Genomic DNA, 22856 nt, shown 5'->3' on the forward strand with positions numbered 1-22856 from the left:
AGATATCTGGTTCACTAGCTAACCATTTAGAATGGATTGGAGTAGATTACTTGTGAGAGTTTTCGAGTTTATAGGCAGACAGTAAGACAACAGACTATATTCGTTTCACACCACTCTAGAAAAAGTATTTTTGTGTTTCAAGTTTTCTGAAAAAAGCTGATCCTTTCCTTTGCGTATTTTTAAAAACTAGTTTGTAATTACTGAGGTTTAAAATAGATCTCAACTTTCTGCATATCCATCCCATCACCATAACTACTTGTAGCAGATGAATCTTGATTTTTTTTTTACTCATAATTTCTTTCTTAGTGGGTTTATGGTGCATCTGATATATTATAGTCAGTAGAAAAAAGTTTGCTGTTTGTTTTTGGTGATGTAGTTTTGAACATGTAATGCTGTCATGCCTTGGCTTTACAGATCTTCCAGGATCTCTCTTCCTGAGAATGCAATTAAATGTGCTCTGATCTTGGTTTATATTACTACTGTTAAAAACAATCTCTACTTTATTAATGCTTGTCCTTGGTGGCTTGTAAACATTGTTGCAATAAAGAGAATGAGGAAAGAACAGGCTAGAATGCCAGGTGGAATAAAAACCCAACAATTAATTCAGCTTAAAACAGAGAGCTGAGAAAGAGACAGTCTTTACAAAGAATTTTTGTAATGTCATTTGTAGAAGAGAAAGTGTCTGTCATGCTTGATCAGGGCGATGAAGATTTAACTAAGCTGTTTTCAGGGGATTATTTAGATGATAAGCAATATGAATGGCATATTTTTGTCCAGAATCTAAAAGGCTAAGTGTATTATAACTGATCCAGGGACTATATTGGAACATCTTGACTTAATCAGTGAAATTATGAAAAGTAGAAGTGCGAAGGAAGATGGGATTTAAAAGTTAAAATATTGCAGTGAGGAAACACTTGGATGAAAAGGATTGCTTCTTAGTTTTCTCTGAGTAATCATGGAGACAGGATTATTTTTTTCTGAACCTTTCAGTCTATCCTTTGTTGTTGACTAGGAAAGGGCAAAGAGGGGCTGAACTAAACAAGTTCCCCATTAATTTTGACCCCATCTGTCTAGTGGCAAGACAAATATCCATAACATGTTGCAAGAAAGAAAATGTTGATACAAGATGGCTGTAATTCTGGTTTCTTTTAGGGAAATTAAGAAAATAAAGATCTCATTTATGGAGGAAAGCCTTCACTGAGTTAGCATTAGTTATATATATTTCAAGGGGAAATGTACCTTGCACTACCCAAAAAAATTTTTTGGCCCTGTTAATTTATACAAATTCCTCAAATGAAATACTGCTGGAGTAGCAAGAAAATGGATGTGAGCTGTATCTCTGTTAGGATGTTTACTGATGTTTATTGACAGAACTGTGTGGTTTGGGGTAGCTGTGTTGATTTTTTCCCCACCCATCCTCTTATGTGGCATAGTCAAATTCATCTAGCTGAATAATTCAATCAAGTAGGGGAGAGCAGGGTGGAGAGGGAGAGAGAAAAGATTTCCTGGAACCATATTCTTCCAGTGAAGGGATAAAAATGCACTGGAATTCTGGCATCAGATTTAAACCCCAGCAAATTTATGAGGCCTGTGATGGTTTTCAATTGAAAAGCATGATGAATCCTTATTGTAATGACATAAAGTGAATTTCTGATTGCCTTTTTTATTATGTGATCTTTATAAGAATTAATCCATGTCTCTTATTAGATGGTGTTACATTGAATTGTAAGCTTTCATTTGCGGGTGAATCACTATTCAGGACATATTCCAACAGTGAGATTTGTCTGACAGTTCCAGGGAAATGTATCTCGTCCTCCTGTCTAAATGTCGAATATTGTGAACTTTGGAGGGAAGTATGAAATCTAATAAGCTCACAAATAGTCAGGAGCAGTAGTGAAATGACACCTCAGGAAAGGTTTATGTAAATAACGGGTCAGTAACAATGGTGTAAGTAATGTGAAAGATTATGTTTTCCCCATTTCTTTTTTGAGATACATGAATTAATTGTATTATGCGAGTACCTTGAAGACATGGTATTACTGTCAATGAAAAACTTGTATCCATGCTATTTAAATGAGAAAACCCAAAAATATAAATTCAGTGTTTGGCACATTAAAAGAATTCATTAATAGGTATTTAAATAGAATATGTGGGAGGCTATTATATAATAAAATAATTTCAGAATAATTGCTATTTCACTGTACAGTAATAAAAGCTAAAGATGGCAGTAGGTCTAATTTAAAAATAATCAAAAGTCAGGTAAGGTTTTGTAATTTATTTTTTTGATGCAAAGATGAGAAGAGCTTTATTAAAACAGTCATTAGGAAGTACTTATATTGGTCAGAGAATACTTGGAAATACCTATCTGATCAATCACTTTAAAAAGCATTTAAACTTTTAAAACTGGAATTAAAAATCTGGAGGAGAGAGTTACATTAAATAACTTCATGAAGGATTTTCTTTTTTCTCATGTTGTCTTTTGCTGGTTAGATCGTGACTCACATAACAAATGTGTGATTTTTAATTTATTTTTTTTTAAGATACACTGGCTAAACTCCAGAAAAAAATCATCCAAACATAAAAGTCTGATTTTGAGAGTACTGTGTACTTCATTTTATCTTGCTAGGAAATTGGTTAAAAGACTTCTTTAGGTCTAGTATGTTATTTTGCTAGCATGTAGAAAAATAATGTGATTGCACAATCCTTACAGTATTTTGTTATAGCAAGTTCTAAGTCATTTCTTAGCAAATTCAATTCTGTGATTCAGAAAAGGACTTGGTTAAATGTTGATAGATATATGTTAAAGGATTTGGAATTTTTCAATTTTGGAACAGCTGTAATGAGAGTTGGACCACATAAAGTTCTATTATAAACTTGTGTGGGGTGGTAATATTCTATTCTCAGTTCATGCTGGACTGGATACTACAAAAGGCACATGGCAATTAAATAAGTTGATTGTATTTTTTATGTATAGGTGAATATCACCCTGTCATGTTGAACCTCTCATGTGCCATGGGGATGGATGTGTCTGTTCTTCACCTCTGGAGGGGCATTCTAAGTAGGTGGTTGAAACCAGGAGCTAATGGGATTACATATGATTAATCATTCAGTCATTAATTTGGCAAGCATGAAAAATGCAATAAACCGTTACAGTCAGAGCTATCAGGATCAACACACATTGTCCTTGAAATCCTCCTCAGACTTGGGCTGGCTGGATAATAGAAGAGGCATAATTTTCTGTAGTTGAGAAATTATTCCAAGTGTTTCAGGTTTAGGATTCTCTGAGATTCCTTAAAGGAACTGGTTTTCTAAGTGCTTTCTGCTATCACAGTTGTTTTAAAGCAGCTCATTATTTAAGCACCATGAACCATTACTCACTTTTGATTACTTGTACAGTGCTTTTCTTCTCAGATGATTCAAAGACTTGGAGATAAATCCTTTCTTTTCTGTTACAGAAAGACCATTTGCTGTTTTTCTTCCATTTCTTTGGCTTTTGAAAATATTAAGGAAGAAAAACCAAAACAAAGCAAAAATATCCCTGAGGAAATGGTTCAATGATTGCTGCTTCTTCTAACATGAATAGTATGAGCATGATGTTAGGTCTTTTTTCCTGGTCAAGGATGTAACAGTCCCTTCAAATTTTTCTTTCCAAAATAATGATTATGTTTTCTATAAGATTTTTAATTATTTCACCATAGACCTCCTTTTCTATATTTCTAGAATATTATATTTTCATTTTTTTGAGGAAGCTAAAAAAATATATTCTGGAAGCTACAAGAATATCCTGAAGGTACAATATGCATGTTATTATGTACATTTTAAATTATTGCCTGAACTCACAGCTTATTCCTTTCCTCATGTTTTGAAATATTTCTTCCTTGCAAAATTAGAAGCTGCTCCAAGAACATAAATTCTTACTTACAATTTATTCTTAAATTTTAGTTGTTTTTTGGGGTTTTTTTTTCAATTTAAAGCAGAACATTCATATTAATTTATCCTCATCAGTCAAGGACCTTATTGCCACTGACACATTCATTCAAATCCTACACTTCGAACCTCTAAATGATGTCTGTTCTTTTTGCAAGTTATTCTGTAAGTAGCTAATCCATTAAGTGGACTAACTGAGTTCAGATTCTTCTGTATTTTTCTGCTAAATGGTGCTTTCTTTAAAAAAGTAGCAAACTGATTCTACTAAACCTTTATGTTTTTTAGAGGAAAAGAGATTGTAAAAGGTTCCTTCTGCAGTATGGAAAACGTTAAACCTAATAGTAAATCATGCCAATTATTTGTAGTTTATGGGAGAAATCTCAGGGCCAAGCCCTATCGACTCAGAAACTCTCTAAATGGATTCTGTGCTTTATAATAAGTTGTTATGATCAGGCAGGAGGCCAAGTACCAGATGGATTGATTGCCTTCTGCCAGAGGTATGGCAACATCAGCTGCATCTATTAGGAATGCATTTGTTGCTGAAAATGTCAGCTTTACAACTGGAGTTCAGTTTGTGCTATCACAACACTCTTTAGTCTTGTGATCCTGGAGTTAGATTGAATGATTTGTTGAGAAGCCCTACTTTAGTCTTATTTTAGGATCTTCTCCATACTCCTAAATTATGATGATGTTTCCTGCTCTAAAGAAAATGGGTTTGCTGAGGCTGTTTCAGAAAAATCAAATAAATGGAGCTTTCCAAAACTGTCAATAAGATCTTAGTTGCTAAGTATGAAACTGAAGTTTTTTACAAGATATATAGTCTATGAAGGGAATAGTAACAAACCAGCTCACAAATCAGTGTCTCTTCTGAGCTGCCACCTGTTGAAAGAGGGGAGTGTTAGTCACTTTGAAGCACTAAAAAAATTACAGGAAAAGATGTATCAATAGTCTGAGCTTTCCTACAAGAAAAAGACAAACTCAGTTAGCATTTTATTTATAACCCAAGGGAGAACTGATGATTTGGTTCATGGCCTAATCTAAATTCTACTTTCATTGCTTCTCGGTGAAAACAAAAATTTAATCCCAAAGCAATTTTATTATTGCACATGTCTCAACATGTGAGATCAAATCCATGCTGTCAAATTTCATGTCTGTTCTTAGGCATCAAACACAGGAAAATGTCAAATCCAGAACACTTAATCTCATTATTTCAAGACATGTTTCCAAAGTAGGTCTGTGCAAAGGGGTGTAAATATATTTATAGGGTGAGAATGCATCTGACATGACTACTAGGGATCTGTGCTACTGCTTTAAATTCCTTTTATAGCTAGTGAAGGGAAATAGGTGCATAGAGGGTGCATGTACTCTCTTCCCAAAGTGGGGGTTTTAAAATAACCTAGGTGAATTACTCAGTGGAATTTTTTACTTCTCTGCATTGTGGTTTCCTGCATGTGGTCAGGTGAATCATTCCTGAAATTTTCTGCTCTGGGCAGCTTACTGACCCAAGGTGAAGCATCTGCACTCTCTAGAGGTGAAGCAGCGTAACCCTGTAAGTGTACTGAGGGATACAAACTAAAAGAAACTCTTTTTCAGGAGAACTTCTGAATTCAGTGAGAGCACAGTGCCAGTCATGGCTTACAGTTTCTTGACCATATCAGGCTGAAGTAAGTCAGGTGGTCTTAAGTCAGCTTGTTCCTCTTTGTGATACATTTTTTGTGCATTGGCGTCTACAAGTGTCCTTTTTGGTTCAGTAGGCTACCTTACATCAATCTACTGCTTAGGTCTCAGATTCAGTTGAATTAGATTTAAAAACCCCCAAAATTCTTCTATGCAGCTTCCTCCAGCTAGTCAGCTGCTGGATTGAACCTGCATATTTCAACCTCCTACTTCAGAGAAAACACTCATATATATGTCAGAAAGGCACTATCTCCCTGTGTTTCTTTATCATTTCAGTTTAACAGCTGCCCTTTCTGTTTTTAAATGCTGCGTGGGACAGAAGCTCGCATTCACATATTTTAGGGCACCACGAGACACAGCCTTTGTCCCAGTGCCTGGATGCATGACACAACAGTCCTGGGTAATATTTCCTGGTAGGACACCTCTGCCTGACTCTTCCTCACGAGCATCCCATGTTGGCAGTGTGCTCATGGCCCCTGTTGGCAAAGGCAGCTCACACTGACGAGTCACCCCTTATAGAATTGATGCTTGCTGGGGAATGGGTGCCTGTGCTACTGCCCATGAAATTACTGTGAATAGTAGACAGGCTTGAGGAACAAGCAGAAACAATTTAACCACCTGAAATGAAGACAGTAAGATATCTATTGCTATACTTAAAGCAGATACAGAAATGTGGAACAATTACAGTCTTTGTTGTTGCTGCTCATTCAGGTCTGGCTTCAACACAGTTTCTTCTCTTTTGTTTTCAGCTAGCAGGCTTAAACCAGACTAACTCCCAGGGTGACTGACAGCTCCCTGGAGATGGGATCTGGCCTTCAGCTGCACTTGGTCTTCTACTTGTTTCCCAGAATAGATTCTGATTTGGGATGAAGTCACCCCTTCTGTCCCCCTTGTATAATTTACCCTTCCTGGTCTTCTGCATTTCAGGATCTAACTGACTGATTAAAAAAGCATCTGATTTTTTCTCCAGTGCCCTCATCAAAAAGAAGGCCTGTGGACTGTGTCTTTCAGACAGCTTGAGCAGACGTGCACGGGCTTCACACTTACTTGACTTAACCTATTTACACAATGCAATCCCCAGTGGCCAGATAACAGAGGAAGAGTAACATTACCTCTGGGTTTAAATGCATAACCTGTGTCTAGCACAGAACTTTACAAGTACTTTCTGTGTAAAAGAGAGCGATAAATGTGAATCGTTGATAAAAGCCAGTATGTTGGAAAAGAAACCGAGGAGTGGTTTATGTCTATAGCAAAAGGATCATAAGCCTGGTTTCTGGAACCAGGGAGACACAATAATCACATGTCTCCTAACTGGATGCATGATTGCATAATGGATATAAGGGGTGTCAAGAATGCAGTGTGAGGTATTAGAATACTGGAATAATTATAAACTGTCTGAAATCCAGACTCTTGCCAGTGACACAGTGCATGTACATGAACCAAACTGGACAGAGTGCAGAACTTTCTTGTCTTGAGGCGAAGTCAGAGATATCATTGTGGTGACAGCAAGGGAGACCTCTGGAAATGGTAGGACACACCTGCCCATATAGGTGCCAAGTGTTCCCATGGCACACCTTCAGGAGAAATGGTCCTAGAGAGCCCTGGGCTGCCCTGTTTCAACCGCTAGTTACAAGAGTCAAGTTTTTCAGGCCTCTTTGCTTTAGACCAGTGGTTTTAGGATGTAGAAGGGATCAGCACATCTAACCGTGGATTTGTTAAAGGAAATTTGTTGCATTCAGCAGCTGCAGGATCATGTCCAGAGAAGCTACAGTTACCAAGAACCATCATGGGACACCAATGAGATGGGCTTCTGCTCAAGAAACCATTTATTCAGCATAGGAGCAAACTCAGTTCCAGAGTCAGAGAGCCCTGAACAGAGCCAGGATGATGGGTTTTGAGGGACAGAACCAGGGTGGAATTCAAGGTCAGGGACCACTAGGAATACAGCAAGGGAGAAATCCCAGGAGCTCAAACCCTATCAGACCTCCCTGGGCTGCCACCCCATGAGGGTCTGGGGTGGGACAACTCTTCCAGGGCTCACAGTGCACATCCCCCAAGGCAGAGGTTTTAGAATTCACACTAGCCAGGCTTTACAGCCACGCCTCTCTCTTTAATAATGCTTATCTGAAATAAATCTTTGCCTCCCTGGGCGGGGAGCACCTCACAGAAATTTAATATGGTAAACAATTTTACAAAGACTAGTTGTTTTTAAGGTATTTTCAGATTTTGCCTGTGAAGCTGTCGTGCACTATTTCTGACTGCAACAATTTCTTGTTATTGCAGAAGGGTTGTTTGTACTCGTTAATGGTTTTACTTACCAGTTAAGCTTTTTCATCAGCAGGAGAGATAGAGCCCAGTGTCTAAGAAATTGTGAAACCTTTACAACTGTGAGGAGCTGAAATTTAAGTAACTGGGATGGAAAATTGTACTGGTTTAATAATATCTTTTATGTTTAATAGTTATAAATGTGCAAAAAGATAAGTTAGTCTGTACAGTACTTTAAAAAGCATGGAGAAGAAGGTTATTTGTGTCTGGGAGGGTGGTCAGCAAGGTGGACAGAGTCTGTCTTTGCACAGCTGTTTTGTTAATCTCTGAAGCTGTAAATGTGAGAAACAGAATTCTGAAAACCAGTCAGGTCTGTCAAATATAAGTATCTAGAAGGAAACAGTGATGTTGTGGCTCACATGACTGTTCTCATCAGGGAGGGAGGAAAATGCTGACACAAGAATATATTTGTCAGCCAGTTTAAAGATACATTCTGATATCAAATAATTGAAGGTACATTGGAAACTACAAGGGCCTCAGAAACCTGTTTATCCTGAAATAATCCCTAAATTTGAAGAAAGAGAAATGAACTGATATTGTCACCATAGTGCTGTGAATAAATCAGAGCTCCTGGGTGCTTGCAAAAACCTGTCTAAAACTTCATTAGCAATGCTGGAAAAGCTAGATAACTGTGCTTGTGTGCTGGCTGTGTTTATGCTGTGTGGAAGCTATAGGAAGTAGGGGAATAGTCTTTCAGTAGTAAAGATTCACTGTTTCTTGTAAGTTAAAAAATTTTATATTATGTTTGTTTCTTTTGCATTTAATTATTACTGTATGCTCAGTTTTAGTTTAGGACCTTTCTATAGCACCTACAACTGCATTCAGACACACTCCATGAAAGCCTCTTTACCATTTGCTCAGTGAGTTGAATATATTTTTACTGAGAGACTTTTGGAGCTAGGCATCTTCAGGGATTTCCTGGAAGATAATTCTGTATCCTGAAACATAGATAACTAGTTGGGTAATTAAATCTCAGTAAAGCCTTCTATTAATAGGTATTCTTGCTTTAATGTTTAGAATTCTTCTAGAATTTGTATCGCCATTTGTCAATTCTTTATATTTCTGCATCTGTTAGTACACAAGAAAGTTCTTGTTTGTTTACCAGTTGCAATTTATTATATTTTAAATTGCAAATATATGCTGTGGTATCCTTACAAGACTGTTCCATAGTTAGTGGCTATTTATGTATCATCCTGGAACTTTGATTTCTGCTGTAATAATAAAAAATGCATGATTTGTGCAGTTTAACTATGAAGAAATATTTATTTGATTTTTACTGAAAAATTCATAGATAAAACTTTAATAACAGGTCTAGCAGTTTTGTCATTGTAGTTCTGTTTTTCTATTGGCTTATAAGCCTCTAATATCTATAAAGCTCTAAGCCATCTATTGTAAAACCAGATCTTTTAAGGAGAGGCTTGAATGGTTGTCAGAAGGACAGACTGAGGGCATACAGAAAAATACACACTGCTCATAAATAAAAGCTGTTGGCAGTTTATTTGGCTTCCTCAAGTAGGTGATTTCACCTGATTCTTAGATTACAAAATTCAAATTTTGCTGGGACTGGGTATCTCCAGGAGATCTGGGTCTCAGTGCTGTGGCCTGGGAGCTGAGACAAGGTTCCTGTCGCTGTTGTTCAGTCTGTTTAATCTGGAAATTCTATGAATCAAGAGTTAAACGGAAGAACATTGGGTAGTGAGGGCCTGTGGCTTTCTGCTGTGGTTGAAGTTTAGTTTGGGGAGATGCACCGTTGAAAAAGTTGGTACCAACAATTTCTGTGATCACTGCAGCTGTCAACTCAAGGAGACGCCAGCCAGGTGATTGGGCCACTGACGGAGGGCCAGAGGAGGAATGTAGCTGTGGTTAATTCTCTGTACAAACTGCACCAGGCAGTTCTGAAGGTAGGCTTCTTTTGGCATTTCTCTTCTTGCCACAGTGTTACCTTGCACTATCCTGTGCATGTGCTCCATTTAGCAGATGAGAGCCCTTGACAATTACAGCCCAATTTTGTGTTAAGAGTGTTAAGAGCTGCACCTTGCCGTGCATTTGTACATCTCTTTGAGGCTGGGCTGGCCCTTGTAAGCACCACTATATGACAAATCATCAATATTAGAAAAATAAAGATATGTTTATAGAGAATAATCACATCTGACAGCCATTACTTTGTGAACATAAGCAATTGAACTCTTTGTTTTTTCTTATCTTTGTACTAATCAGCCTAATAGCCCCCTTGCCGCATCTACTTCAACCCAAGCTTATTTTTTTCAGAAGACCTTCAATGCTTTCCCACAATTGTGGCTAAACAGAAAAGGGGAAGGAAAGAGGGAAATCAAGAAATGCAATACCTCACAAATATCTCCATACATTATTACTGTGACTAAAATATGGCCTGGAAATTTTTCAGGACCAAGCAGAGTTATGAATAATTCCAATTTACTGTTTTAGTGATGCCAGTTGTTACACAGTCTTTGTAAACTAAACCAAATAGGTATATTGGTAGTTCCAGTAAATCGTATTTCAATCCTAGCCTGATTAGAAAAAAGATCATGAGTACTCCTGACTTTGGCTATGTTCAAAGAATTTTAAAAAATGCTAAAAAGCCTATAAAATTTCCTTGGATTTTGCAAACAGATGGTAGATAACTTTTAAGTCTGCTTTCTCTGATGTACTTAGTAATGAACCTCATGTGTCTTAGTGTTGGAGTGAGATCTGATATGATTCAGTATTTGAGTTCAGTACTTATCTGGCTTAAAAATACTACTGTGTAGCATGTTCAAGACTGTAAGGAAATTGGTAGAATAGTCCTTCAGATCATTCCTTGACTCTCAATTTTAATATTGTTTTAGCTGTACATAAGCAACTATTTAACATGTAGTGCTATAATAGTCATAATACTGAGAAAGAACAACTATTCCTTCAAGTATTTGCCACAGAACTGCTTGTATAGCTCTCCATGAATTCTATACTTAGCAGTGGGAGAATACACCAGTTATTTTTATTCTGATTCTGTTAGCCCTTCAGCTAAATTTCAGCTTAACTCCATTGAGTCATTTCTTTGCCAAGGCAGAATCAGAGTCCATAGGAAATCTGAGAGCAAAGGACTGATACTGAGGCATTGAAAATTCTGTCTGTATAAAGCACACTTGATAGTTATCTGTAGCTATGTAAACACTCATTACTAAGGATAACTCAGTATGTTTTTAAATGAAGCTGAATATTATGTATTCTAATAATTTGCTGAATGCTGACTATTAACAATTTCTTTACAATTTTTAGGTTATTACCAGTCAGAGCTCATTTCCAGCAGCTGCTGAGCAAACGGTCACAACTGCCTTAAAGGTAATTGAATGCCCATATGCTTCAGGGATAGGGATGAGCTTGGCTTTCTTTGTTACACTTAAAATGGGCACTTATTTACCACATATTATTTTACATCAGTAGATTTAGTAACAGGTATACAAATATTCTGACATTTCTAATTTATTGTATCTGCAGCTCCATATGTGTTACCTGTGCCAGATCACTGCTTGAGTCGGGCTTGTATTCAGAATATTCTCATAACGGTCAGAACATAGATGTCATCTGACTGTGAAAATAAATGTCTTTCTCTACAGCATTCACACAGCATTAGCTGGATCCTTCATCACCCCCTTCCTCCCCCGACAGATACATCAAATTATAATTTTTATGCGACCTGGTACTTTCCTGGAGGGGGATGTGGATGGCGGTGCAGCCTCTGTGGATGACAGCTCTCCAAGTCCATCCTGCTGGGCACTGACCTGGGAGGGGTTGTGTGCAGGGGAATGAAGGGCAGCTTGTGTCTGGGGAATGAACAACTGAGCCAAGTGTGCACCAAAACATGTACACGTACAAGCCTGGAATGCCAAATTGCTGTGCACCTTTTTGAAAGGAGGCTTTACACAGAAGCAGCAAGCAGCTTTATTTTCTGTACTTTACTGGTAAAATCAGTTAAAGAGAAATGTTATCTTTAGGTTTGGTTCTCCTATTTAGCATTTTCTAATGCAGAATAATAAAAGTCACTGATAAAATGAACTGTTTCCTAAGGTATTTCCGAGGTGTCAAAATGCAAATGCTTCTAGTTTTTGTTTCCTTACTTCTGCCTTTTTCTTATTCTATTTTAGGCAGTCCATGATCTAATGGGTAGTGCTGTTCAGCCGCTACTGAACTCTGTAGGAGATTCAGTGGAAGCTATTATCATCACTATGCACCAGGAAGATTTTTCTGGGTAACTAGAAATATCTTTTAAATTTACCGTTGCTCTTGTAAGATGTCCTGCATGTGTGTAATAGATTGTTATTGCCACAATGTCCTTGAAGCAAGAGTGCTTGTTTGTTGAGGGGAAGGCGATGCTTTATGGCTAATGAACACAGGAAGCAGAATTACACCTATCTGTTGAAACAAATTAATCAGGTAGCATCCGTCTTCTTTCCTTCCCCCTTTTTTTTATTCATACTGGTTGAGTAAAATTCATTTCAAATAGAAAAAGAAAGCTGACAAGAGGCCATTTTTGTGCTTAAAAAAACCCTTTTGCTTTCAAAATGTGGTTTTTTTGGACAGTCTTCAGAACTGTCAGCATTCCTGTTTCTCAAAGCGTATAGCCTCTGATGTAATAGTTAATTTTAACTTTTTTTTAAAATCTCAGGTTCAGTGTCTTGTGCTGTTTTTCCATAGCATTTTCATTAAAATTTCCAGGATTCTTTACGTGCCTGGATCTTGAATCTGATGTTTAATTGAGACTTGCTTCCTAAATGTTATTTTAGTTGTCATGTCTGTTCTGACATTGCTTGTATCATCATCAGTTGTCCTGTTTTCAGTCTTTGTTTCTGATCTTGAAAATTCACTGGAAGTAGTATATTTTCAGAGATGTTTTGAATTTTCCTTTTGACTTTTTTTTTTTAAACAATATTTTACCCTTACCCTTTTTGGCATCAGTAGCACAGTACCTCTCTAGGTGGGTAAATAGTTACCAGCCAAAGGCTAAGTTTTGTTAGATAGCCTGTGTGTTCTTCTAAGTTTGGAAGAGCTCTTTTACCTGTCAGTCAAAGAAAGGGAAACAGTATTGGTTTGTGTCCAGGGGCTTCTGTGCTGCTTCTGTGATAACTGTCACTGTAATCCTGGGTTTGGAGGAATCTAAGAGACTGATTCTATACAGAGAACAGGTTTGGGATTGACAGGCTAAATTAGTAACCCTGTGACGTGTTTATATTTTATGATCCACTGTTAGAGTATCAAATCAATAACTGGGACATTCAAATTTAGGGTCTGGATTTCAGGTGTAGACTCCAAATTGAAGGAGGCTCTGAAAGTTGGGTAGGAGAGGCGTGTTTTCCTTTACCTCATTATTTCTTGTGTCATCTTTTAATTCTTTATGGGCATGGTTGATAAAGAGGTACTTTTTGACTGTAGTTTCAGGGAGAGCTACATTCTCCGTATTCTGAGCAGAAATGAGACTCTACAATTGGTGACTTGGTGGGGTAGGAAAAAAATTTAAAATAATCCAATAGGTTTTGGTTGTGTTTTAAAGATGAATTTAGCTGCCCCTATTTCTTTTTCTTCTCCTTTTTTTTTTTCTTTTTTTATTTTCAGATCATTATCCAGCTCAGGAAAACCAGATGTCCCTTGTTCCCTCTACATGAAAGAGCTTCAGGGTTTTATAGCAAGAGTCATGAGCGACTACTTCAGACATTTTGAGTGTTTTGACTTCGTCTTTGATAACACTGAAGCCATGGCTCAAAGAGCAATTGAACTTTTCATTCGCCATGCCAGCCTAATAAGGCCCCTTGGTGAAGGTGGGAAGATGCGCCTGGCAGCGGATTTTGCACAGGTACCCTCAGTGCTGATTTCTGCTTTTTAGTGTCATTTTACCAATTGCACTGAAAAGTACCAATGCTTTTGTCCCCATTGAAGTGTAAACAGGCAGTTGTAGAGATTGTTGCATTCCAGGTCTAAACATCCTCTCTGATAAGAAACTGGATCCTGAGAAATGCATTCACTACGTAGTTGCAGATCCCTCATCACTGTAAGGCACATTCAGGGAGGTCTGGCAGCTCCCTGTGCAAGTGACTGTTGCATTTAAATTCAGCTGCATCTTGGCACGTTGTCCCACTTGGCTGCCCTCTTCAGCACATCCATCATTTGCCACCATTCATCCACTTCATCCTTTCTCCCTCTTCTAATGGAATAGGGTGTGTCACTTCCTTAATCACTCTATATATCACGGTGCCCACCATGGTTAATGGTTAACTCAGCTGCTTTGCAGTGAAGGAGACAAGGTAAAGAAATTTCAGTAACCTGGGGAAGTGCTGCCCAGTTGGAAACAGAAGGGCAGTTGTCTTTTGGGATTCTCTTCATGACTCAATTGACTGACCTGCCTCTCAGGTTTACCTAATTCCTATGCAGGACTAAACCACAAAAGAAACTGCCAGATTCATATCCACTACCTGTCTGTGTTATCTACTATATTAAAATTTACTTTGTCAGCAGTACCACTGTATGGTTAACATGCCAAAGAATCAGGCATCCATGGTTCAATCTTAGGCTGCCTTTTGCTATTATCTGAGTGGAAAAGGGAATTAGCACCAGCTGTCTGCGTACTGAATGCTGCTTTTGGCTGGTGGGTAACTGAGGTAGGAGAGGAAGGCAGGGAGGGAGGAATTGCTGCCACCTCCACTCCTTGTGGCTGCTTTGTATCATTTGCCTGTGAGTTACATACTCCTGAGTAAAATTTTTTTATTCATTACTCAAACACAGCGAATCAGCCCTTAACCACAGAATTGAAGGGGAAGTTTTCAATTGCTTTCAGCAAGGAGGTTCCCTTCCCTTCTATATTTTGAAGACAATGGCATAAAATTGTAAGCAAAAAAAGGACACTTGGCTCTTCCTGTGGAAGGAATAGAGATAATTTTTGTAATTTATACTAATTTTAACTAAAGTAAGTCATATAAATTTGGAAAATATTTTCACCTGATTGTACAGTAAAAGCATCTGATCTAAGCACCTGTTGCAATCTAAAAATATAACTTGTTTATAATTTTTTAAACACTGATTTTTGCCATTTTGTTAAGGGCTGCCTTTTAAGTGAAAAATGAAGGTATGTTTTCGTAGAGTGTAGGAGAATTTGCATGGTCTTCCCCACTGTGTTAACTCCTGAACGGACAACTGTGTAGAGATAAATATTCTGATTTCTTTTGTACCACAGAATCAAAAAAAAAGGGTTTGAATTCATTCCTGTCTTCTGCCTTCAACTGTTGCTGCATCTGGGGGCTTGTGTTTTTCTTTTCTTCACATTACACTGTATTCTTGGCTTGTTTAAAAATGGGCTTAAGACAAGAAATCCATGTCCAACCAGCTGCATGGAGCCAACTCAGTGCTCACTCTGTGCCTTTGAGCATCTCTGCACAGAGCTCCTCTGGGTGTCCCAGGCTGCACAGGGGCTGTAGAGTCCAGAATGGCCTGGACACTGTATCCTCTTGCTGGGGATAGAAGAAAAAGGATTAAAACATTTTGTTAGTTTAAATCTGCCTTATATCCATGTTTTCCATGTGTGTGCTCCTTCCAAAACCTGGTGGATTTTGTGCATGTGCCCATGATGCCAGCTCCTGGGAGCCTGGGAGGAAGGTGGTTGCTCTGACCCAACCAGGAGTCCTGCAGGAGTCCTGGTGTAAATGCAGCTTTAATCGTAATGAGGACTAGGAGAGGTTGCTGCTGCTTTTGTCTGAGGAGGGCAGGGAGCAGGTATTTAGCTGGGCTGCTGTCTTGATGAAAAGGATAAGTTTTTTCAAATGGCCATAAGTGCTGTGTGCAGGCATTTTTTTTCAGTCCCAGAAAGGCACTGCGTTGTTGGACCAAAGCCAAACCCAAGGGAAACAACCAGCCTGGAAAGATACTGTGTGTAGGAGTAGGTTTGTTTATAAACTGTTTTTACTTGTGTTCTGTCTTGTAATTTTTAATTTTCTCTATACAAAAAAGGGTTACATGTTCCTGCTCAAAACTGACTTTTGAAATCTAAAATCCCTTCTGGTATTTTGGGATTGCTTGCAAGCAAAACACCTGAGCAGAAATCTGTCTAGAAGCTTTGATTAATTTGAGTTCTTATTATAAACTCATATTCAATGAATCAAATAACCTTGGATTGCATCAGATTTTGGGTATCTCATGCTTCTTCACATTCTTTCAGGGCACTCACAGAGTTACAGCTGCCTTATACTCAGCAAGAATAGCTTTGGCTGAGAGTCTGATTTGAAAACGTGTTTTACTGATAAGTTGCCTCAAAACAACAGGTGTCCACACAGAAGGGAGAAAACGAATTTCAAGTTCTCTTCATTGAGAACTAGGTTCGCTGAGGTGAGGTGCATAACAGCCAATTTTCTGGAGCGAGGCTCAGGTACTCATACATTAGGAATTACTGCTATAGATCTGTTGAATTCTCCGTCTTACCCTGTTTGCAGTGTCAGTATCGCACTTGGCTGTCCTGTGTGTTACAGATTCCTCAGCAGTGAGACTAGGTGTGTGCTACTGTGGCACCTGTAAACAGAGATATGATAGGCTTGAAATATGCCTGAATATCATTAATATAATTTCATGTAAATCAGTGCTTACAGGAACACGGGAACATTGCAAGCCCTAGGAAATGTGCACAGCACTGCAAGGTTGTTATTGAGTACAGTGCCACAGCTCCTCAGGAGTCTCATTTGAAACATTTCCAGTCTACAGGCTGAGTGCAGCATCTTTCATGCTCTCAGTTTTTATGCAGGCAATTGCACAAGATTACTTTTCAGCTCATTCCTGTATACTCCCAAATCAGCTTGTTTTATTTGGTTTTGTATTTTCAAGGTGCCCATAATTCAATATTCACATATTTAATACCAAATTTCACTTTTAATTCAGTACTTGTCAGATTGAATAAAAAATGTTCTCCTGGAGGCAAGCAAGCCGTGATGGTTTTCAACACTTCTGTTTCTGGAGAGTGAAAGTTCTCCAGAGGACCTTTTAGCTTGCTTGGTATTCAGAGTTGTTACAGCACTTAGGCATGCTTTGGGATTGTGCCTTGTAGTTCAGGCCTTCCTAAAACCCGATGGAAGTGCTGGACAGAGCAGCAAAGAATGAGCTGTTTTTATTGGTCCTGTTTGAGTTGACTCTATTCTCTACATGCTTTCCTGTATTTCTTATCTAGGCATGATTTATGGTTGGGATTTTTGGCATTGTTCAGAGAGTTTTGATAGGATACAGTTAATGCTGACACCAATTATTCAAGTCTTTCTCAAAAATTACTGCAAAATATTCTGATTTTATTGAATTTTCCTAGAAAAATGTTTTTATGGTAGAAGTTTACAATGCTAAATTCTAATGTAGAAGAGCTGTTCCTATCTGCTGGCTAGTTTGTGGTCAGAATCTGGTTTCCTGATTCAGTATGTGGCATTAAAAAAAAGCAAGAATATTAGGCACTTGGATTTTTTAAAATGTAGACAGATTTGGTCATTTTATCAAACACAATGATAGAGGTGTAAAAGTGCTTTTCATAATTTTTCCTAAAAAAATTCCTTTCTAGTTTCTTACAGAGAAATGAGAGCAGCAGGATGCTGTAATCACAGTTGTAGTCATAAAGACAGAAATTACTAAACCTAAGATACATTTAATGTTTTGTGCTAATTATCTTCCTGGAAAGAGGGAATTATTTGCTGATATGTGTTATTTTAGAGGTGTTACAGCTGAAGGATTTACTTAAACATCAACTGCTTTGGAATTTCTGCACTGGGGAGAAATCAAATTGCACATCCCTTCAAGGCCAGCTTCTTTCATATAATAGTTCAGCCCTTCTGCTCCCTTGCTTGTTAAAGCATTCTGTCCTGGTGAATGGCTAGAAAAAAGCATTTTGAGGTAACATTTAAAAACCTGGAATTCATCTTGGCCAGGAGGAAATGTAATTGCTAAAAATTTAATGTTAAGATTTTCCAGCTGAAAAAGCAGCTGTTTAAGTAATGAGAGATCTTGAAAATACCACAATAGGCACTAAACAATGACTTCACTATATTTTTTTTTTAAAGCACTCTTCAATATATATGCATTATCTGTATCTAGACTACATATTAACTTTACCCTTGGGTTGCTGAACATAATCCAATTCGAGAAGCCAGGCATGTGATGCAATTTTTTCAATATGGCCAGCCAGTGAATAGTTCAACAGATAATTGACCACCTAGCCATGGGCTATGGCAGAGTCATATGAGAAGAAAAGATAATATTGCCTTTTTGGGCTTAGAGAGTATGAACCATTGAGGGGAAGCATATGTTGGGTTGTGTCCTGTGAAGCATAGCAAACTAGCATGTATAAATCATGGAAAAGCAATGGGTTTTGAACAAAGCTAGAAGAAACAAGTCATTGGGCCTTCTTCTGTTCTATCTGCTGCTTGCTTTTTGGCAAGCACATTCATCTCCTAGTGCTCCCCTTGGACTCTGTGTTAATGATTATATCACATCAAGCCTCTTTGTTTACAGATTACTGCTTGAACACCTGATTTATCACTGAATTTAACCTGTATGTTTGAATTTTCAAATTTGCAGTTTGGAAGGGAAATTTGGAAAAGAAACAGAAAGTACTGCTTACTCTTTTATATGTAAAGTCCACATGGCTGAGTGAAAGGCCTTGCATGCACAATACAAATACTGGCTGCCAACAGCCAACAGCATCCCCTGATGTAAGAGCTCACTGACAGGCTTTGAAACTATAGCTGTGTATCACAGCAAAGGCTGCTACAGTATAAACTTGCTGTGTGAATCAATAGTTGATGCCGTTTCAGGTGATGACAGGTAGCACAACCAAGAAGTGATGCATGCTCAATTCTCTGCCCAATTCCAGCACCTTAAAAACAGCAGCTGGTGCAGCTGAATGGTTCCTCCCCAGCAGTTCTTCCTGGGCTGGCACAATGCTCAGCAGAGACACTAAACCCCTCTCAGTGGCCTCAGAAATGATTGTGACAGCAGAAGGATGCTGTAGCATCCCACCCTGTCACTGGGCTCAGTTAAACACCTAAAATTCAAGCAAAGAAAACAGTCTTAGTTATTATGTGAATTACACTTTTTCTTGGAGAGAGATTGGGTTATAACACAAAGACTGCTATTGTAAATTTAAAAAAAAAGAGTTTCTGTGGTTTATGTACATTTTTACCACATTAGTTTTCACTCATTCCCACTCTTCATGAGTCAATGTGAGATAGTATAGTATGCTGCAAAGCTTAAAAACAATGTTTTTCTTTGGCAGCTATTACTTCACGAATCCACCATCTGCTGCCATTAAATCTATCTAGTTCTAGCAATACTAATAATTTCCTACAGTGAATAAAGGTTGAAGATGAAGTAATAGAATTTTCCAAAGTAATTTTTCTTCTTTAGTACTTAAGACTAAAAGTTTTAATTTATGGAAACTACAAGGTATATTCAAGAGAATTCATTTAAATTTGTTTTAATAAGGAATTGGTTAAGCTGTAGAAAGTTTCACTTAACGTCTCATTACTTCATATTCTGTTCCAGGAGCGAAACAATCTTTTAAAACTTATTAAGCAAAATTATATTTTGCTATGTTGTTATTTCTTCCCCCTCATGAGTACCGTTTGATCCACACATCTCTGTTTCCACAAGTCAGGCTGGCAGTTTGTTGCCTGTTATCAAAGTCTCTGAAGAACCTAAAGGAATTATCTTCTCCCTGGTCCCTCCCAGTTACAAGCCCAAGGCTCCCACCAGAGCTGGGACACCAGCTCCTGTAGGATATCAGTTGGTTCCAGCTGCCCCCAGCCAATACTGACGCCTGAAACAAAGCTCTGGAGAAATCAGAGTCTTGCTCCCATTCGTTTTTCAGGATCTGTAGGATTCTTGTATCATGATGCAGCAAAGCAGACTTAGTTAGCTCCTCTTTTTGGCTGCCTGCTCCTGATCCTGTGGGGCAGAGCAGCCTCTTGGCTTCCACCTGGTGCTCCTGGGGGAACTTGCTGTAAGCTTCATTACAGCTTGGAGTTGGACATGTCCCTGCAGCAGTTCCCTGCAGAGCCTGCCCTTCCTGGGAGCATGCCCTCACTCCCTGGTGCCAGCACATTCAGCACAGCACAGCAGCTGGTGGCTCTTGAGCCACAGGGACATTGACCTCTCACCTGCGTGCAGGAGAGGTGACCTCATCCTCAGTGTGTAGAGAGGGGACATGTCATAGCCTAAAGACTTGGGGCAGCAGGCAAGAGGAAGCCAGACTGTTACTCAGGTCTGGAGCCTTATTTCCTTATTCCACATCCTGGATTTTTATTCACTTTCTTCTCCTGTGAATGAAACCTGCATAAAATGCAGATTTCAAGTGGCCTGGAAGTGCCTGATGTGGGCATGTACTCTGAGGTCCCTGGGCTCAGGCAGTGGCTTTGCAGTGCCCATAGGAAAGCTCTGTGGGGCATTCCCCATTGCTTTCCAGAGCTACACAGCTTCCCTGTCTGCAGGGCAAGCCAAAGTGCTTGGGCTAGGCCCTGTGGCTTTCCCAGCTTTGCCTGAGTATCACGTGGGGGGTTACTCCTACAGACATGATCCACCTGACGTGTTCTAGGTCTCCATCTGGGTGCATTCCCCCCCCAGGAGTGGCTGCTTCTCTCCACTGCCTTTGAAGAGAACCTGTATGTGTTAAGAAGCAGGTGAGATGACTCCTATACTGCCACCTGCTTTTAAAGAGGGATGCCTGAAGTATATAGCCTTGATTTGCATTATTCACTAATTTAAGTTTTTCTGGGTTTAGTTGAACTATGGCATCATAGTTCACTGCACCATGTTTCTTGTTTATGCTGGAATCCCATGTGCTCTTGGTGAAACTGATGGCCCAGCCATCTTTGTCTGAGGAAATGCCACAGCTGGAAAGAAAAATATACTAGTATTAAAGACTTCACTGTAAATAGTGTCATATCACAAACACTTTGAAACTCATTCAGCAATATTACTTACAAGGGAAACTCAGTGTATGGTGGTTTTGATCTTGTTACTTATTTTAGCTGTCATCCTTTGAAACTTAATTTAATTGTGCATTATGTGTAAATCAAAGTCTGAATAGTCTTTCAAGTTGGGGATTTTAAAAAACAGAGAATAAAGCTTGATCCCTCATTTGACTGACACTTCAGGAATGCAAAAAATAAAGACTTTTACTCATGTCTGAGTAAAATTACCTGCGGGGTTTTTTAAGTGGTAGTGTTTGTATTGGTGTGCACATTAACTGAAATTTTGCTGTGTAATGTTCATGTTCAGTCTGGGATATAGAAGGGAAATTGTTCTTTCTCACTTCTGTGTCCTCAATGTTAATGAAGAGCCTGTGACACAATTTAGATGTAAAAACCCAAGTGAAGCCTGGCTCTTCTTCAAAAAAGCAGAACTATGCTGAAAACAGAAAATGTTTTAAACTTGTTTGTTTTTAAAGATGGTTGCTCTAACTCAGAAACCAAACAGTGTGAAAATAAGTATGAAAATAATGCTCTTACTCTTTTGACCATGACTTCATATGACCCTTTGGCAATAGATCACAGCTGCCTTATATCTAATCTGTATAGGTTTTGTGCCCCAAAATCTGGGGCTCGCTGTTCAGGAAAGAATAATTTTGATCTTGTCCTTCACCAAAGGAAAGGGTGCCCAGCTGAAATGTGTCCACAGTTTTAATGCTTTAGCAGTGGAGAGCTGCCTAGATTTGCTTTCTTCCCAGGCTGCAGTCAGATTTTTAGGGTATTGACATAAGTGCTTCATTAGGAAAGTCATCACCAACAAAATAAATCTGCTGCAAGAAACAAAGCTTTAGTCTCAGAAAGCTCATGAGGCCCCTTCTGTTGTTATGCACAGACTGTCTCTATCATTTGTCACGAAATGCTTATTGTATTGCCAAGAATAAGGCAGAAGTCTTGGCTTGGGCAACATAGTATGAAAGGAAAAGACAGCTTCTTGTCTTAATTCAGCCACCAGAGAGAAGTCACTGACTTAGTCTGCAAGTCTGGATTATTGCTTAAAAGCAAGCTACTTCAATACCAGGTGTTACATTTTGGGAGAATCTAATTCAAACTGAAGTGTTTGCTCTTGCAGATGGAGTTAGCAGTAGCACCGCTGTGTCGACGAGTCTCTGACTTAGGAAAATCTTACAGACAGCTGAGGTCATTCAGGTGAGTTGCAGTCGCAGTATGACTAAACTGTATTTCAAAACTGATTTATTACCTCGTGTTAGTTCTGATTGAAATGAGAGCTTTTTTGGCAACACCCACCTGCAAATTAGAAATAGATTAAAGTTCTTTTAAATTTTATGCAGAGTATAACTATGATTTAACAATCTTTGTCATGCAAATGTTGGCCAAATTGTACTTTTTTGTCTTCCTTTCAGTACATCTTCTGTATGACAGCGAGTTCTATAGTTACCTTAAATGTTTTCACTGAAATACAAAATTTACAGTCCCGTGTTGTTTAATTACAATAGGCAACTGCTGTAAATTTTTGCAAACTGGACCTGTGTTGGAAACCCAAGGTGCAGAGTAGTGGCAAAAAACTCAATGATCCTATCCTAACGCAATATTGCCACCACATAGAGGCTCTTTTCTAATGCATAAGATAAGCTTTTTCTTCATTTCATGAGTATATTGTTACATTTTTCCAGACCACTGCTGTTCCAGACCAGTGAGCATATCGCCAGTAGCCCAGCCCTGGGAGAGGTTATTCCATTCAGCATTATTCTTCAGTTCTTATTTACAAGAGCACCACCAGAGCTAAAATCACCCTTCCAGGTAATAAGATCAACATCTTTTATTTTCAGATGTCCTAAGGTGAAATGAGCATTGTTGTTTGCCTTAGCTGTTTTAGTTGAAAATTATTCAAGTGTGTATTTTATATAATTTTTTGGTTTTGTTTTTATTGTGGCAAAG

At 38.5% G+C, this 22856-nt stretch overlaps 1 protein-coding gene across 3 annotated transcripts in view; it reads left to right on the forward strand.

Moving 5' to 3' along the window:
- COG5 (component of oligomeric golgi complex 5) overlaps window positions 1-22856 on the forward strand; it is a 175350-nt gene that overhangs the window by 142520 nt on the left and 9974 nt on the right. For 2 of the 3 annotated variants that reach the window (XR_015772491.1, XM_005519180.3), the window contains exons 15-20: window positions 9720-9830; window positions 11206-11268; window positions 12072-12175; window positions 13537-13774; window positions 22030-22106; window positions 22592-22718. Coding sequence is in view for 2 of the 3 variants with exons in the window: in XM_005519180.3 (XP_005519237.2) it covers window positions 9720-9830; window positions 11206-11268; window positions 12072-12175; window positions 13537-13774; window positions 22030-22106; window positions 22592-22718 (720 nt within the window). In the remaining variant the exon portion in view is untranslated. The remainder of the gene's footprint in view (window positions 1-9719; window positions 9831-11205; window positions 11269-12071; window positions 12176-13536; window positions 13775-22029; window positions 22107-22591; window positions 22719-22856) is intronic. The other variant, XM_014248890.2, reaches the window with a different exon arrangement.

This window comes from Pseudopodoces humilis, chromosome 5 (assembly GCF_049639895.1).
Source record: "Pseudopodoces humilis isolate 2021_Gansu_Grassland_sample_001 chromosome 5, ASM4963989v1, whole genome shotgun sequence".
NCBI classification, from domain to species: domain Eukaryota; kingdom Metazoa; phylum Chordata; class Aves; order Passeriformes; family Paridae; genus Pseudopodoces; species Pseudopodoces humilis.